The 16965-nt window shown below is 48.3% G+C and overlaps 1 protein-coding gene across 1 annotated transcript in view; it reads right to left on the bottom strand.

Moving 5' to 3' along the window:
- LOC119384790 (transformation/transcription domain-associated protein-like) overlaps positions 1–16965 on the bottom strand; it is a 946434-nt gene that overhangs the window by 913836 nt on the left and 15633 nt on the right. Inside the window, 1 exon segment of the mRNA XM_049413130.1 lies at positions 11663–11712. Coding sequence (XP_049269087.1) covers positions 11663–11712 — 50 coding nt within the window.

Below are 16965 nucleotides of genomic sequence, written 5' to 3'. Positions count from 1 at the left end.
CGGAGTTTCCTCAAGTAGTCCAACGCATCCGTGGCCGACACGGACTCGTCGCAATCTTCGGGTGCTACCGTGACATCGTCGTCCATGTCATCGCTGCAATCCTTCATCTTTGAGAATCGTGGCGATCGTCAACCGCGCCACTCCACGTTCTTTAGCCACGACGGCTTGTTTCTTCCCGTCTTCTATTTCACGAAGAATGTCTACTTTCTCACTCAAAGAAAACTGCTTCCGCTTCTTCGCCGTAGGAGGAGTTGTTGAGCTCAGGGCAACACGAACGCCGGGACGCACTTCCAATAGACTGATACAGGTGACAACACGCGAACAACTGATAAAGCAAGCAAGTAAAACGTGATGCAGGAAAAAAAAGAAAGCGGTGACTATTTATACTTTTTTTTTTCTTCTCCCGCACTGTCTCAGGCTTTCAGAGCCCATGTTCCTCGGCACTCCGCTTACAAAACCTGATGCGTCGTCGCCTCCGCAACGGAGGGGAAAAAAATTTTAAAAAAAGAGTTCTCCGCCCGCATTCTTCTCCTTCCACGGCATCTCAGGTTTTTACGGGAGGGCGTACACTCTTCGCGCTGCGTCGTCTGCTAGCTTACAGCTCAGACTGCCATGACCGATAAACTGAAATCTAAGAATCCTCGCATTTCGGGATATAAGTTCATAGTACTGAGGTGTTGTTAAGATGACACAGGAATTAAATAATGATCGTTATTCTGAAATGTTCGTTATTCTGAAGTTCGTAGTAGTGAAATATTTTTACATTGAAACTATAAGCAGTCAGCACGAGATTTCTTAAAAGTTCGTTAATCTGAAATGCTCGTTAATGTGGTGTTCGTTGTAACGAGGTTTGACTGTCTCTGGCTCCTCAGCTCTCTTTCTTTTATCTTCTATTTGCCCTTTTCGGTAGTGAGCAATGTAGAGGCCGAATGGCTGTCAACCTGGACGCTTTTGTCTCATGGGGCAACCTGCCCAGCCTTTTGCACTCATTTATTGTGACACTGTACATAATGATTGTCGGTTGTTTCGCCGGTAGCGCATGTGGTGTCCATGGGCTCCGATTCTTCAGCTTCGGGACCTAATGTCAGCGCTGCATGCACATGATGGCGATCGCGAGGCAGTGTTGCGACTGATACTACATGCATTCGTTGACTGTTCGGACGCAACACGCCACGTTTAGGGATACTTGCCAGGCTTGGTTCAATTGTTACCCTGGGTGGCAAACGTGAAGGGTAGTCTGCATAGAGTGGCGCTACTGCATCCTTAAGCCGCCGCTTCTTATATTCTATGAAATCTTCGCGACGTAAACAACGGCTGCATATTCTAGTGTAGCTTGAAGATGTGTTAGGAGACCAATTATCCCGCCTAATTACTGCAAGCCACCTCTACCGAAAACTAGCGGCAGCTGGAATTTCATGGAACACCAGCCGAACAGTGTAATAAGGCAAAAGCCGTAGATGCCTCATCAAACGCGAAAATTGACCGTCGGCGGCGTCAGCACGAGTGATGCAAAAAATAATTACGTGATGACGTCATCATATGACGTATCAGATCGTAAAATTTTGTGACGTCATCGTGACTTCACATAATGTGACGTCGTCATATTACATCTTAGCTAGGTCAAAATGGGCCAATCACGGAGGCAGTGCATGCCTCCACTGATGCGCAGAAAGCTTGCACTGCCTCCGATCCTTGACGCTTTAAGAAAACCACGTTAGGCGCAGAAATATCTCAGAGGGAGGCAGGGAATGTTCAATACAGTGACTGGAAGAAAAAGAAGATGGCTTTCACCTTTCAGTCGTCTTAGATGAATACATAAGTGATCCTGTGAGACTTTTTTTCTTTATTAATATAGGGAAATAAAAAAGAAGACAATCGTGATCTCTTTCAGTTCCATTTGCAGAGTGGAACACAACAGTATGACATACTAAGGCATTGGGGCAGTTGCAATAGCCTGAAATAGAAAATAGAACGCGAATACCATCAAACTCGAGCGCAAGTATTGAACCGGCAGCACGGCCTGACGGACTGCCTGCGGAATACGTACAGCGGGAATGGAAGCACACGAACATGCGGCATCTGCATTCTTTGCTGTTTCGCATTTATCTTCAAGTGGTTATAGCCTGGATGATTGATGAAAAGACGTCATCCATGACACAATAAAATACCATCTAGCATCTTTTTATTGCCACCACGATTAGAGCGTGATGAAAACAGCATGCCGCTAAGTTCGCGTTTCTTTCCATCCCCCTGTACCCGTGAAAGCCTCCAAGAAGCACAAATGCAATTAAACTCGGATGCAAACACGAATTCGTGAGCTTCGTGATACGAGCGGCCGTTCAGCGCCAGCTTCCCATTGTCTACTTGCACAGCGCCACCACGCGGCAGCGGCGAGCGGACGTGGAGCGCGCACTCGACGGCCTGAGGAGAGCGTTTGCCCAGGCACTGAAAAATAGAGGAGGCGCTGCCAATCAGCCAAAGCCAGTTTCCATCGCGGTGCAGAGTGAGTACATTTTTCTTGCTTTATGAGATTCAAGGCTATGGGAACGTGGTCCCTTCCAGTCTAAGTACGGAAAGAGACTGGCAGAGCCAATGGCCAAGTCAGTGGAAGAGTAAGAGTTGTGTGAACACTTGTAATAAGTGGGTTGCTTCTGACTCAAAAAGGCGTACACCGGGTTTAAAAGAAAGTTTTCAATAAATCTACCCCTTGCATCGCACCTCGAGTCTCCCCACAGACTGCTGTGGGCATTAAAGTCACCGACAATGATGAAAGGCTCTGGGAGCTGGTCAAGAAGATTAGAGAATACTGTTTTATCAATTTTGTAATGAGGAGGCATGTATATGGAGCAAACGGTGACCAGCTTGTAGCAAAGAATTGCTCTTATTGATACTGCCTCGAGGGGCGTCCGTAGGGCTAGATGTTGGCAAGCAACAGACCTATCTACTATTATTGCCACACCACCAGACAACACGTTCGCGCCGTCACAGTTCTTTCGGAAAATGGCGTATCACTTTAGGAAGTTTGTGTGCGTGGGATTTAAATGTTTCCTGCAGGCAGAACACCTTTGGCTCGTATTCAGATAGTAGTAGCTCTGTTAAAGCGTCGAGATTGTGCACTAGTCCTCTAATGTTCCAGTACATTATCATGGCGGCCATGTTGGTAGAATGAATAGGAGTTCCGTGTGTGATCGAGGAATGTGGATGATGTTCAAGGGCCCTTGCCCGGGCCTACAATTTTTTGTTTTTCTTTAGTTCCAGAGAGCCGCGTCTCTCTGTAGGCGCTAGGGGCACTGGAGCTGTGTCCATTGCCTTGCGGGAGGCACTGGATGCCCGCACGACCAAGCTGAAATTTCGCGTTTCAGACTTCACTGAGACCCTGGAGTTGCCGGAATCATTTGCTGGGTGGGTGGCGTAGTCTTGACTGCCGCCACTGCGGGGGCTGGCTAAATGTCGAGGGCCGCTGCGGCGCTTCCCCCTGACGTGCCGCATCAGCATAGGATCTGCCCTGAAAAACCTTTTCCTAGCTTCCCGATAGGAGATGTTTTTTTTTACTTTTAACATGATTTGTTTTTCCTTTCACCAAGTGCTGCATGATCGAGAATACGCAGGGTGGTCGCAACTTCACAGTTAATGCAGTGGATTTTGCCAGTGCAGTTTTCAGAAGAGTGATCCTTGTCTCGACATTTAGCGCAAGTTAGTTGACCCCGACAGGTCTGCGAGCCATGGCTATTTCTGGCACTTGAAACATCTACGGGGGTTTAGGATGTATGGCCTGACATGGGTTTTGGTATAACCACTTTCAAGAAACTGTGGTAATGTGCTGGAGGCAAATGTGACTATCAAGTGTTTTGTTGGGATTTCATTGTTTTCTCTTCTGATTTTGATTCTTTGGACTTCAATGACATTTTGCTCTTGCCAACCCTCCAATAGTTCTGCCTCGGTAAGGTTAATGAAGTCAATTTCTGAGACTACGCCACGGACAGTATTCAAAGAGCGGTGTGGAGTCACTGTGATAGGGGTGTCGCCGAATGCTTTGAATGCAGCAAGTTTGTCATGTTGCAGCTTGTCACGAACCTCAAGGAGGAGGTCACCAATTGCCATCTTAGTTGCTTTGTATCCTGGTCCAATGGAATCAGTCGGGGATTTGGCCACAAGAAATGGAGAAATAGCTCGGACTGGTTTTTCAGATTTAAGACTATGTACTTAGGGACATAGTCTTATCTATCTAGGGAAGGATTCTCTGTGCTGAGGAACAAAGTGAAAGGCCACTTCAGTGTGTACACGCTTTAAGCGGCACGATCAGGGAGAAGTGGAAATGCTCTATGCATAACACAAGTAGTTTTTTCGGCAACGATGGCAGCCACTCCCCATGGAGTCCAACAAGGGGGCGGTACGAGTTTAGATGACTTGCACACGCCAGCTGCACATCGTGGCTATAGCCTAATGCTCCTAGGCCAAGGTTGGCTATTTGCACAAGGTTAACCCTTGCCGCCAAGAAACGTGGAAGTAAAAGAAGTGAGAAGAAGACAGGAAAGATCAAAAGTAAGAGAGAAAGACGAAGATGTGGGGAGAGAAAGAGACAAGAAAAGGCGACTGCTGGTTTCCCCTGGGTGGTTCAGCCCAGAGGTGCAGTCTACGTGAAGCTGGGGCCAAAGGGGTGTATTGCCTCAGCCAGGGGGCCTTAAAGGTCTAATCACCCGGCATCGGCTCAACCCCCAGGATCACCTTTTCCCCGGACACGGCAAAGCCATGCACGACTAGGTGTGGCAGGGGTCGAAACCCCCCATTAGCTCGGGCCTGTGGTGTCGCTACACACTAAACGCCTGCTTGCGTAGACGCCCCTGCAGGGGCTGTACTCTATATGGATAGCTGTGGAAGCACACTGACAGTGTCCGTATACAGTGCGCGCTTTTCAAGTCTAAATCAACATCACCATGCATGTTGTATGTGCGAGTGAAAGCGTGGGAGGGCAGCCGACGAACACTTATCTAGCAGAGAGGAAACGTGCCGGCCGTCTTTCGTCACACATGAGGCCCATCCTAGGTGTGTGATCAGCCATTGATCTGCAGTTTGCATGCTACAGGAGTTAGCTGCTAATCCTAATGATGATTAGTGGGGTTTTATGGCGCAAGGGCCATGGGTGGCCAAAGAGCGCCATGTCTGTTATGTGGTGTTAGCGATGACCAATGATTATGATGACCGGGTGTATTGTGGCTGTATAGAGGCCTAAAATCACGTGCTTTAAAGAAGCGTAAAAGATGTGTATACAGTATAAAATTATGGCAGTGCGCCCAAAGGCCGGGAGGCAGGTGCTTCTTTTGATAGAGTTACCGCAGCAGCAGCCTCAATCATGAGGCCGCGCTACGGAGCGCCTGGAAAAATAACATTGAAGTTATGGACATCTTTTAGGAATTCGAAAAGAGACTGATATTTAAAAAGTGGTTCTCTGCCAATGAACATACCGGGATGAAGTGGGAACTGCAGGTATATTGATGAAAAATGCTTTTTTCTGAGAGCGTCCAGTTCCGTGCATTGCAGTAGGGTGTGGAGTACAGTTAGTGATCGCCACAGTGATCACGCAGAGGTGGATCGCCTCCAGACAAAAGATATGAATGTGTACTATGTGTGTGGCCTATCCTCAGTCTGCAAAGTGTAACTTCTGTGTAGCGTGACTTCGATACCGGCGGCCAATTACCCAGATGCGGTTTGACAACGTGTAGCTTATTTCTTGTCTGCGTATCCCATGTGCTCTGCCAAAAGGCCATGAGCTTTCTTTTGAGGAAGGGTTTTAAATCTAGTGGGGGAATAGCTACGAGTGTATTGGAACTGTTTTCTTGGGCGGATACTGCTAGGTGATCCGCCAACACGTTGCCTGGAATCTCGCGGTGCCCTGGCACCCAGCACACTACAACATGTTGTTCGAGTGTGTATATAGCGCATAAAAGAGAGTATAGCGAGACAAGGACAGGGTTTTTGTGTTTTTTCAGACTTTTTAAAGCTTTCACCACGCTTAGGGAATCCGTGTAAATAACTGCATTTTGTAGTTTTGATTGTTTTATGTGCTTAACAGCCGCAAGTATCGCATAAGCTTCCGCTGTGAAGATACTTGAGTTTGGGTGCAGAATACCGGAATCAGAAAAGGATGGACCAACCGCTGCGTACGACACAGAAGTATTGGACTTTGAGGCGTCTGTAAAGAATTCTGGACAAGTGTACTTGTGCTGGAGTTCGAGGAAGTGTGTACGGATATGTGCAAGTGGCGCGTGCTTGGTAACTTCCATGAAAGAAATATCACAATCTATAAGCTGCCACTGCCACGGCGGGAGATGTGGAGCGGGAGCCATTAGAGAGTGTTCGAGAAGTGGCACACCCGTTTCTACAGCTAGGCCCCTCACGCGAAGCGAGTAGGGCTGTGTCATCGAAGGACGGTTGTCGAAAAGGGCAGAGCTGGACAAATCATTGATTGTGGAGTGTGAGGGGTGTTCCTTGTTGGCGTTCACCTTCAGAAGATATACAAATGATAAGTAGCATCTCTGTAGGTGGAGCGACCACTCGTTCGATTCGGCGTAGAGGCTTTCTACGGGGCTAGTTCGAAAGGCGCCCGTAGATAGTCGAATGCCTAGATGGTGGACAGGGTCAAGCATCTTTAGGGCACTTGGCGTCGCAGATTGATAGATTATTGCCCCGTAGTCTAGGCGAGTGCGTATGAGGCTCTTATACAAGTTCAACAGACACTTCTTGTCACTACCCCAAGTAGTGCATGACAACACTTTTAGAACATTCATTGTTTTTATGCATTTGTTTTTTAAATATTTAATGTGTGATACGAACGTAAGCTTACTATCCAGAATTAGGCCTAAGAATTTGTGCTCCGTCTTCACGGAGAGATGTTGACCATGCAGGTCAATATCTGGATCAGGATGAAGGCCTCTCTTTCGAGAGAACAGGACACAGGTGCTTTTTTGGGGGCTAAGACTAAAACCATTCTCATCTGCCCATTTGGAGATCTTGTTCAGCCCTAGCTGGACCTGCCGCTCACACATGGAAAGGTTGCACGATTTAAAACCGACCTGGACATCGTCGACATATGTGCAGTAAAACATATTTCGTGGAATGCAAAGACGCAAGGAATTCATTTTGATTATAAAGAGTGTACAGCTAAGTACACCACCCTGTGGCACTCCGGTTTCTTGAAGGAATGGTCTTGATAGAACATTTCCTACTCGGACACGGAACGTACGATCCGACAAGTAGCTCTCTATTATATCTAGCATTCTACCACGTACACCAAGGTGGGACAGGTCTCTTAGTATTCCGAAGCGCCATGTTGTATCGTAAGCCTTTTCCATATCGAGGAACACAGAAAGAAAGAACTGCTTGTGGGCGAATGCGTCACGGATTTGTGCCTCGATACGTAATAGGTGGTCGGTGGTGGATCTACCCTCGCGAAATCCGCACTGGTACGGGTCAGGTAGATTGTTTGTTTCCAGGAAATGCATAAGTCGGCGGTTTATCATCTTTTCGAAAAGTTTACACAGGCAGCTTGTAAGTGCGATGGGCCTGTAACTCGCAACGGAGGATGGATCCTTGCCCTGTTTAAGAATGGGAACGACGATCGCCTCTTTCCAAGACGAGGGGATCTCGCCGGAAAACCAGATGGCATTGTACAAGGACAGTAATGTTTTTTGCGTTTCGGCAGGTAGGTTTTTCAGCATGTCATATGCCACACGGTCGGAGCCTGGGGCTGAATTACTGCAGCAGTTTAGCGATGCCTGCAGCTCAGCTAAGGAGAAAGCTCTGTTATACGCATCGTGTTTTGTGGTTTTGCGCTCTAATTTCTGTCTTTCTATTGTTGTCCTGTAGCGTTGGAAAGCCTCGGAATAGTGCGACGAGCTGGACACATGTTTAAAGTGTGCTCCCAGGAAGTTCGCCTGGTCTTCCAGGGTGTCGCCTTCTGTGTTTACTAATGGGGATGAATACGCTTCTCGCCCTCTTACTTTATTAAACCTATTCCAGACTTTTCCTTCGTCCGTATACGAGTTTATACTAAACAAAAACCTCTGCCAACTCTCTTTTCGCGCCTGTCGGCGTGTCCTCCTGCCTTGGGATTTTATATGTTTAAAATTCTCTAAATTCTCTGCTGTCGGGGAGTCCCTAAGCATCCTCCACGCCTTGTTTTGCTTGTTGCGTGCTTTCTTGCATTCGTCGTTCCACCACGGAACACGCCGTTTGGGACATGTGCTGCTCGTTTTGGGAATGCATTTCGAGGCAGCATAAATTATAAGAGCTGTAAAATACTGTACAGCATCATCTATGGTTAGTGCGGACATCTCAGCCCATGTCACATGAGTAAGATTTCGGTACTCTTCCCAATTGGCTGAGTCGAGCTTCCATCGAGGAACTTGCGGCGGAAGTTGGTTTTGTTTCGGCATACTTAGGATTATCGGGAAGTGGTCACTCCCATACGGGTTTTTAAAAACACTCCACTTAAAATACGGTAAAAGCGTCGGTGATGAAATACTAAGGTCTATGGCAGAGTATGATTTGTTCGCGAGGTTAAAGTATGTTGGCTCCTTCGTGTTCAGTAGACATGCTCCAGAAGAATACAGAAGTTGCTCAATAAGACGACCTCGCGCATCGCAGCGAGAATCGCCCCACAGGCTACTGTGTGCGTTGTAGTCTCCAAGAACCAAAAATGGTTCCAGGAGTTCCCCTATTAATGATTCTAATTCGCGCTTCTGAAGGTGATAATGTGTTGGTATGTACAGGGAACAGATGGTAATGAGCTTATCACAAATTACGGCTCGGATGGCAACTGCCTCAAGGGCCATTTGGAGCTTGAGATGTTGACATGCCACACTTTTGTCAGCTATTATGGCTACACCACCAGAAGATGCGACAGCATCCTCGCGATCTTTTCGGAAAATTAAGCGTTGTCGGAGGAAGTTTGTCTGCCTAGATGTTAAGTGTGTTTCTTGGACACACAGCACCTTTGGATTAAATTCGTTTAGAAGTTCTTGGATGTCGTCTAGGTTACGCAATAATCCTCTGACATTCCACTGCATGATTTTGTACATGTTGAAAAAAAAATTGTGCTGTGTGTCTCAAGAGTGGTAGATTAAGGCTTACTTAACAGGGCCCTTGCCAGGCCCTGTAATTGGTGTTCTGTCTTTCTGGGAGCGGTCGAGCGAAGCTCGCCGCTCCTTCGGCGCTGTCTGCGCCGTTTGACTTGGACTGGTGTCCATAGCCTCTTGCGGGGCATTGGACGCCCGTTCCAAAGACTGATGTCTACTTCGCGTAGACTTCGTCTGGGGCGACGAAGTCTTGGACCCCACCGCGCCGGAGGTCGACGTGCCCTCCTTAGCCCCTACGGTGCTAGAGCTTGTAGTGGCCACCGGTGTGGTCAGGTTTGGTGTGGTCGTATTCGGAGTGGGCAGGGCAGCCTTGGCTACTCCCACCATGGGAGCGGGTGGCATTTGCCTCGGCACGCTGCGCGTGGTCCGGGCAACCGCGATAGGCCGTTGTGGTGCCGCCCCCTGTCGCACCACTTCGGCAAAAGACGTTTTGAAAGCGAAGGACGGTGAAAGACGTTGTCGCGCTTCACGGAACGTTATGTTCTCTTTGACTTTTAGCGTTATTATTTCTTTTTCTTTTCTCCAAGTTGGACAGGCTCTGGAGTACGCAGGGTGGTCTCCATCGCAGTTCGCGCAGTGTGTCTCATCGTGAGTGCATTCTTCGGCAGAATGGCCCGTTGTTCCGCATTTAGGACAAGTAAGCTGCCCTCAGCAGCTCTGTGACGCATGACCGAACCGTTGGCATTTAAAGCGACGTCGCAGGTTTGGAATGTATGGTCTAACATGAAGTTTCACACAGCCGGTTTCTAGAGTCTCAGGTAGGGTAGTAGAATTAAAAGTGAGCATTAAATGTTTCGTCGGGATTTCGTTGTTGTTTCGCCTGATTGTGATGCGCTGGACATTTACTACATCTTGATCTTTCCATCCATCTAAGAGTTCTGCTTCAGTGAGTTCTACTAGGTCTTCGTCGGACACTACGCCCTTCACAGTGTTCATTGTGCGATGTGCTGTCACAGAGATCGGAAAACTGCCAAAAGCCACAAGGTGTCCTAGTTTATCGTACTGTTCTTTGTCGCGAACTTCAAGAAGAAGATCTCCGCTTCCCATCTTCGTAGCTTTATAGCCTGGGCCAATTGCATCCGTCAGCGACTTTGAGACAAGAAATGGTGACATAGTTCGGACTGTTTTGGTTTCATGATTACTGTGCACAACGTGGAACTTGGGAAAAGCCTGCTTCTGTTTAGCGAAAAGTGATGTATCTTCGGTGCGCCACCTTTTGAGGGAGCGATCAGGATGTGAGGGCAGAGCGTTTGCCATGAGGGACTAGTAAAGTTCGGCGGCGATGGTGGCCACCCACCACCGAGCCCAACAAGGGGACGCTACAAGGTTGAATAACACTTGGAGACGTCAGCCATGCATCGCCGCTATAACCAAATATACCTATCCGAGGTTGGATAACTACACAAGGTTAACCCTCGCCGCCTGGAAAATTGGGAAGTAAACGGAAGAGAGAAGATGACAGGATAGATTTAAAGTAAGAGCGAAAGACGAAGATGTAGGAAGAGAGACATAGGAAAAGGCGACTGCCGAATTCCCCTGGGTGGGTCAGCCCAGGGGTGCCGTCTACGTGAAGCCGGGGCCAAAGGGGTGTGTTGCCTCTGTCGGGGGGCCTTAAAGGTCCAATCACCCGGCGTCGGCTCAACCCCCAGGATCCCCTTTTCCCCGGACACGGCAATGCCACGCACGGCTAGGCGTGGGAGGGGGTCGAAACCCCCCCGTTAGCTCGGGTCCGTGGTGTCGCTACACACCAAACGCCTGCTCGCGCAGACGCCCCTGCGGGGAGCTGCTAGTCCTACTTCGTATAACACTTCAATTTCTTGCCATTGAATTCATTGCTTCGCCCTTGCAGCGAAGATGTATATAACTAGGAAGTGGAAAATGTGGCAGTCAACGAGTGCGCAGAAACTCCTCTGGCACAACCCCCTCTGCAGAGGAGGTGAGGGGAGAGAGATAGCTGGGGTTATAGATGACGGAGCCACACTTTCACATCCACCTACACGGGCAAGTGGAAACTGCACATCAGAGGGAGCGAGTGCACGTGCAAAGGCAGAGTGAGTGCAACAACAATAATAAAAAAGAAAGGGTGTGTGACTGGTTGCGGCAGTACTGAAGTCGTCACTTTCTGTCACAGCCGTGCGCGTGCACACCTGTTTCTCTCTGACTGTGAAATGGGTAGGCCATTCGTACTCCCGAGAAGCAGGCAGCAGACACAGATGTAAGCACAATTCAGATGAGCTGTCGGAATTAACCAAGTGATAACGTTTCAGCTTCACTGGTTCTGTAGGGAATTCCTGGGCAGTGATTCTACAGTACAACTGAGAATAGGCAAACAGCACCAGGATCTCACAAGTCATTACCATGATCAACAAAGCTGAAACAAATCTTTCGTTATGGTACTGAGCGTAAACACGGGACAAGAGAACAAGCACTTTCTTCCACCTAAAGTTTATTAGAGGAAAGGTGCATGCATGTGTTTGCGCTCAATACCATAACCATGAACAATAGGCACAGATGAGAGCCTGACTCACCTCCAACTCTTCGCTCAGTTCCTGAACAGCCTTGAGCTTGCTTTCATCCTCTGCAACAAATAAGGCTTAAGCTGAGTGAGGTTTAACATATTTCAGATACATAAGACAAATCACGAACATAAGGCACACTTCTGCGTAGGCAACAAAGTTCAAAAGAAGGTTATGCTGCTTTCAGAAATACCGTAGTTCAATACAAGGCCAGGCAATGGGCTCTAGAAAGGAGAGACATGCATATATACATGCTAGAACGAAGTACCCTGTGAACAGTCCTCGGCATGAGAAAACAATGTTCTTTTCTTCAAAGCTTAATTTCAATTCACGATTGAATTTGCAAAAGGAAAGAGTAACAAGCCGTGTCTTAAGGTGGTAGGCCACCTTCAAAAGACAATTTTTTTCCGCGAGATTGATTTTTAGTTTTTTAGTGTTTGTGCACGCCCAAACATTCAAAAATATGTTGCAACAAAAATTATCCTCCTATCATCATTAGTTTGCGAGTTACAGCAAGTTTTCCATACCCCATGCTCGTATAGCGAAACCAAAACCACGTTGCGTTTGTTTCAAAAGTAAGTGTTGTTTCGTCTATATTGTTACAAGCCGTGTTCCGCTGTCCTGCATTGCCGACTTCCCACCTGTCTCGGGAAAACTAGACAATGCAGCTCCCGGAGGTGACGCTGCATCGACGATTCGCCCGCTAAATCCTCTGACCACACTGCAGACTCGACGCAACCTTACTGACGTTAAAGTGGACGACGCACATGTTGTTGCTCTTGTGGACACAGGCGCCCACATATCAGTGATGAATTCAGAGCTTCGTCGCCGCCTAAAGAAGGTTTTAACGCCGCCCGCGGTGCCGCTCATCCAGGTCGCCGACGGTGGAACGTTTCCCGTGCTTGGGATGTGCTCTGCACGTCTTAGTGTTGCTGACCGCTCCACAGCTGTACTATTTGCCGTGCTCGAAAAGTGCTGCCATGACCTCATCCTCGGCATAGACTTTCTGTCCGCCCACTCTGCCCTTATTGACTGTGGAACCAGCTTACTTCAGCTCGACCTGCCATGTTACTACGACGCTCCAGCAACACCTTCACCACGTTTGTGTTCTATCGAGTACGTCCGCCTAGCGCCTCAAGCCGTTAGGTACGTGACCCTGGGCTCTTGTCTTCCTATTCCCGACGGCGATTATGTGTTGACTACGACCATTGACGTTTGGCTGGCCAGAAATATTGCCATTCCTCACATGGTTTTCACGGTCACAAATAATCGAGCATCTCTACCGATACTGAACTTCAGCTGGTGTGCGCAAGTTATCCCAGATGGCATGACTCTAGCCAACGTCTCTTCTCTTGCTGACCATTCTGTTTCTGCGTTCATTGCAGACGCTTCTTTTCCCCCTGCCTCATTCTGTTCCTCACTGAGCCCAGCTGATGGCGACATTGACAAGATGATCGTGCCTGACCTTGTTCCAGCATAGAGCGCCGATATCCGGCGTATCTTGGAATCCTTCCGGGACATCTTCGACTTTGACGACCTCCCTTTAGGTCAGACGTCGGTCGTCACTCACAAAATCAATACGGGAGACGCCAGCCCAATCCGACGACATCCTTATCGCGTGTCCCATGCTGAGCGACAGGTAATACAGCGTGAAGTTGATAAAATGCTCACGAAAGACGTCATTGAACCATCCTGTAGTCCATGGGCATCACCAGTCGTGCTCGTAAAAAAAAAGGACGGCAGCTGGCGCTTCTGCGTAGACTACCGTCACTTAAACAAGGTCACGCGCAAGGCCGTCTACCCGTTGCCAAGGATTGACGATGCTCTCGACTGCCTACATGGGTCTGCCTACTTCTCCTCTATCGACTTGAGGTCGGGATACTGGCAGATTTCTGTCGATGACCAAGACCGTGAAAAAACAGCATTTGTGACACCGGACGGACTTTTCCAGTTTAAAGTAATGCCCTTTGGATTATGCAATGCCCCGGCTACGTTTGAAAGGATGATGGACTCCCTGCTATGTGGGTACAAATGGTCCACGTGCCTTTGTTACCTCGATGATGTCATCGTGTTCTCACCGATGTTCGAAAGCCACCTTAGCCGCCTGTCGGCTGTTCTTGAAGTTTTCAGGAGCGCAGGTCTCCAGCTGAACTCTTCCAAATGCCGTTTTGGCCGCCGAGAAATCACTGTGCTCGGCCACCTCGTCAGTGCTCAAGGCGTCCAACCTGATCCTGACAAAATTCGGGTCGTCAAAGGCTCCCCTATACCACTTTCCACAAAAGATGTACGCAGCTTTGTCGGCCTATGTTCTTATTTTCGACGTTTTGTCAAGAACTTCGCCCACATTGGTCGGCCTTTGACACAACTCCTGAGGAAGGATATGCCGTTTTCTTGGGGTCCCCAACAAGCTGATGCGTTTCGCAAACTTACTGCGTTGCTTACCTCCCCGCCCATCTTAGCCCATTTTGACTCGTCAGCACCCACTGAAGTTCGCACCGACGCCAGCGAACATGGCATTGGCGCAGTTCTCGCTCAGTGGCAGCAAGGAAAAAATCACGTCATCGCCTACACCAGTCGCCTCCTTTCCTCATCCGAGTGCAAGTTTTCGATCACTGAGCGCGAGTGCCTCGCACTTGTTTGGGCAGTCGGCAAATTCCGACCATACTTGTTTGGCCGCCCCTTTTCCGTGATCACAGATCACCACGCTTTGTGCTGGTTGTCGTCCCTCAAAGATCCTACTGGACGACTTGGGCGTTGGGCTTTGAAGCTTCAAGAATATAGCTTTGACGTAACCTACAAGTCTGGCCGACTGCACCAGGATGCTGACTGTCTATCTCGTAATCCTGCAGATCCCCCTGACCTGTCGGCGCATGATTCAGATGCCTGTGTTTTCGCCATCTCTGACCTCACCGACATACGCAGTGAACAGCTCAGTGAGGCCAATCTGCGGTCCATCATCCAAGGTCTACGTTCTCACGACTCCGACCTGTCCCTCGACTTGTTCGTGCTTCGTGATGGCATTCTCTACCGGCGTAACACGAGCTCCGAAGGCCCAGAGCTTCTACTAGTTGTTCCCGCAATGCTCCGCTCTACTGTTCTAGAACAGCTTCACGATGCCCCAACTGCCGGACACCTCGGAACAGCCCGCACGTATGATCGCGTACGGCGTCGATTCTTCTGGCCAAGCCTTTACCGTTCCGTGTGCCGATATGTTGCATCTTGCAAGTCCTGCCAACGCCATAAGCGTCCTTCGCTGTCGCCGCCCGGCCCACTTCAAACTATAGACATTCCTGCCGACCCGTTCTACCGCGTCGGCCTCGATCTCGTCGGACCATTTCCAACGTCACTGACTGGGAATAAGTGGATTGCCGTTGCTACTGACTATGTGACACGATATGCTACCACGCGAGCGCTACCGACAAGCTGTGCAACTGATGTCGCGGACTTTCTGCTTCACGACATCATTCTCCACCATGGAGCTCCACGTCAACTGCTGACCGACCGTGGTCGCTCATTTCTCTCAAAGGTCATCGACGACATTCTTCGCTCGTGTTCTACGCGTCATAAGCTCACCACTGCATACCACCCGCACACTAATGGACTCACTGAGCGCCTCAATCGCACGCTGACCACAATGCTATCTATGTATGTTTTTGCGGACCACCGAGATTGGGATAACACTCTGCCTTACGTGACGTTCGCCTACAATTCGTCACGCCACGATACTGCTGGCTTTTCCCCCTTCTATCTCTTGTATGGCCGCCATCCCACTTTACCGTTTGAAACTCTTCTACCATCAGATATCTACACTCCTACAGAGTACGCCCGCGATGCAACTGTTCGAGCTCAAACAGCTCGCCGGATCGCACAGGATCGTCTTTCTGCCTCGCAGCTGTCTCAAAAGTCTCGCTACAACAGCCATCAACGGGCCGTCCCCTACTCCCCAGGATCGTTGGTCCTGCTCTGGACACCTTGCCGCCACGTTGGTCTGTCATCGAAGCTCCTCTCCCACTATTCCGGGCCGTATAAGGTCTTGCGCCAGCTTACTGACGTCACGTATGAGATCGCCCCGTTGGACAGTACATCATCATCGTCTGTCCCCTCTACTGACATTGTGCACGTATCCCGTCTGAAGACGTACTTTTCCGCCCACAATCGTACTCTTCCCCAAGCGCCGAGACGGCGCTCCCACCGGCGGGGACTATACGTTACAAGCCGTGACAAACAAGCAGGAATGCTCCATTGAGTCGATGAAGACGACGATCGCAATAGTGCTCGCGTTGTTGTTGTTGGTGTTGCGCCATCTTGGCTGAAGGACTCCCCGTGTGTATCCTGTAAATACATTTCATTAATTCTTTCTTTATTGCGGGTATTCCCACTCCCGTGACAATATTAATGATATTCAAAATACTTTATAAATTTTATTTTCACTCTTACATAAGAGGACGTCATTAAATATAACTGTGTGTTTCTATTTGTTTTTAAATCTCTAAAAACGACCACAAGGGGGACGCACACCTTTTCCAAGCTCTGAAATCTTTGTTTTTTTTTTGTTTTTTTTTTTCAAAATAAAATTTGCTCCAAATCATGTGACACAAAATGTCATAACTTTTTTCTCAGTGTGTACTTTGAACTGAAATTTTGTATAATAATTTACAATATATATATCTGTGCAGTGAACTAGAATGAAAGAAATTGCTAGAATATCTTTGAATTTACAGCTGATTTTGCAAACAGTTTCAGTCTAAATTGGCTCTTTTTCCCCAACCTTTTGGGTTTTTTACCATTACTTCCTTGATATTTACTGCATAATATTTATCCTAGTTCATTGCATAGCTCCAACCGTTAGTTACACAAATGCCAAAGCTTTACTGAAATAAGCCACCCATTAGTCACTTATCACTAGAGACCGGAACTTCAGGCAAAATGCCTATTTTTTCTTGGAGTCCGTTTCGAGCCTATTTACTGTAAAGCACAAACTAAGGGAAGGGAAATGTTTTAATGAAACATTTATTGTGCCTATAAGTGCCTATTTCGAGGTTCGTGCCTATATCAGCTTTTCAGCGCCTAAAAATGCCTTTTCGCGCTAATCGAGTACACATTTTGCTTAAATGAGCTGTTCATATGGAGGAAAACAAGAAGCACTTAGTGTGGCGACATTAACAACACCCGCATTGCGCGCTAGTTTTTTTTTTTTTTTTTCGTTGACGTTTTTAGCTCCTTTTAAGGCACAATTATAGTGCGATGTAGGGTAGACCAATGATGTGATTGACTGAAGGTGTTTTGGAGCAGGAAAAAGGGCTTTTGGAGAAGCC

The sequence above is a fragment of the Rhipicephalus sanguineus genome, chromosome 3 (assembly GCF_013339695.2).
Source record: "Rhipicephalus sanguineus isolate Rsan-2018 chromosome 3, BIME_Rsan_1.4, whole genome shotgun sequence".
Classification (NCBI taxonomy): Eukaryota; Metazoa; Arthropoda; class Arachnida; order Ixodida; family Ixodidae; genus Rhipicephalus; species Rhipicephalus sanguineus.
This window is presented reverse-complemented; position numbering and strand designations above follow the sequence as displayed.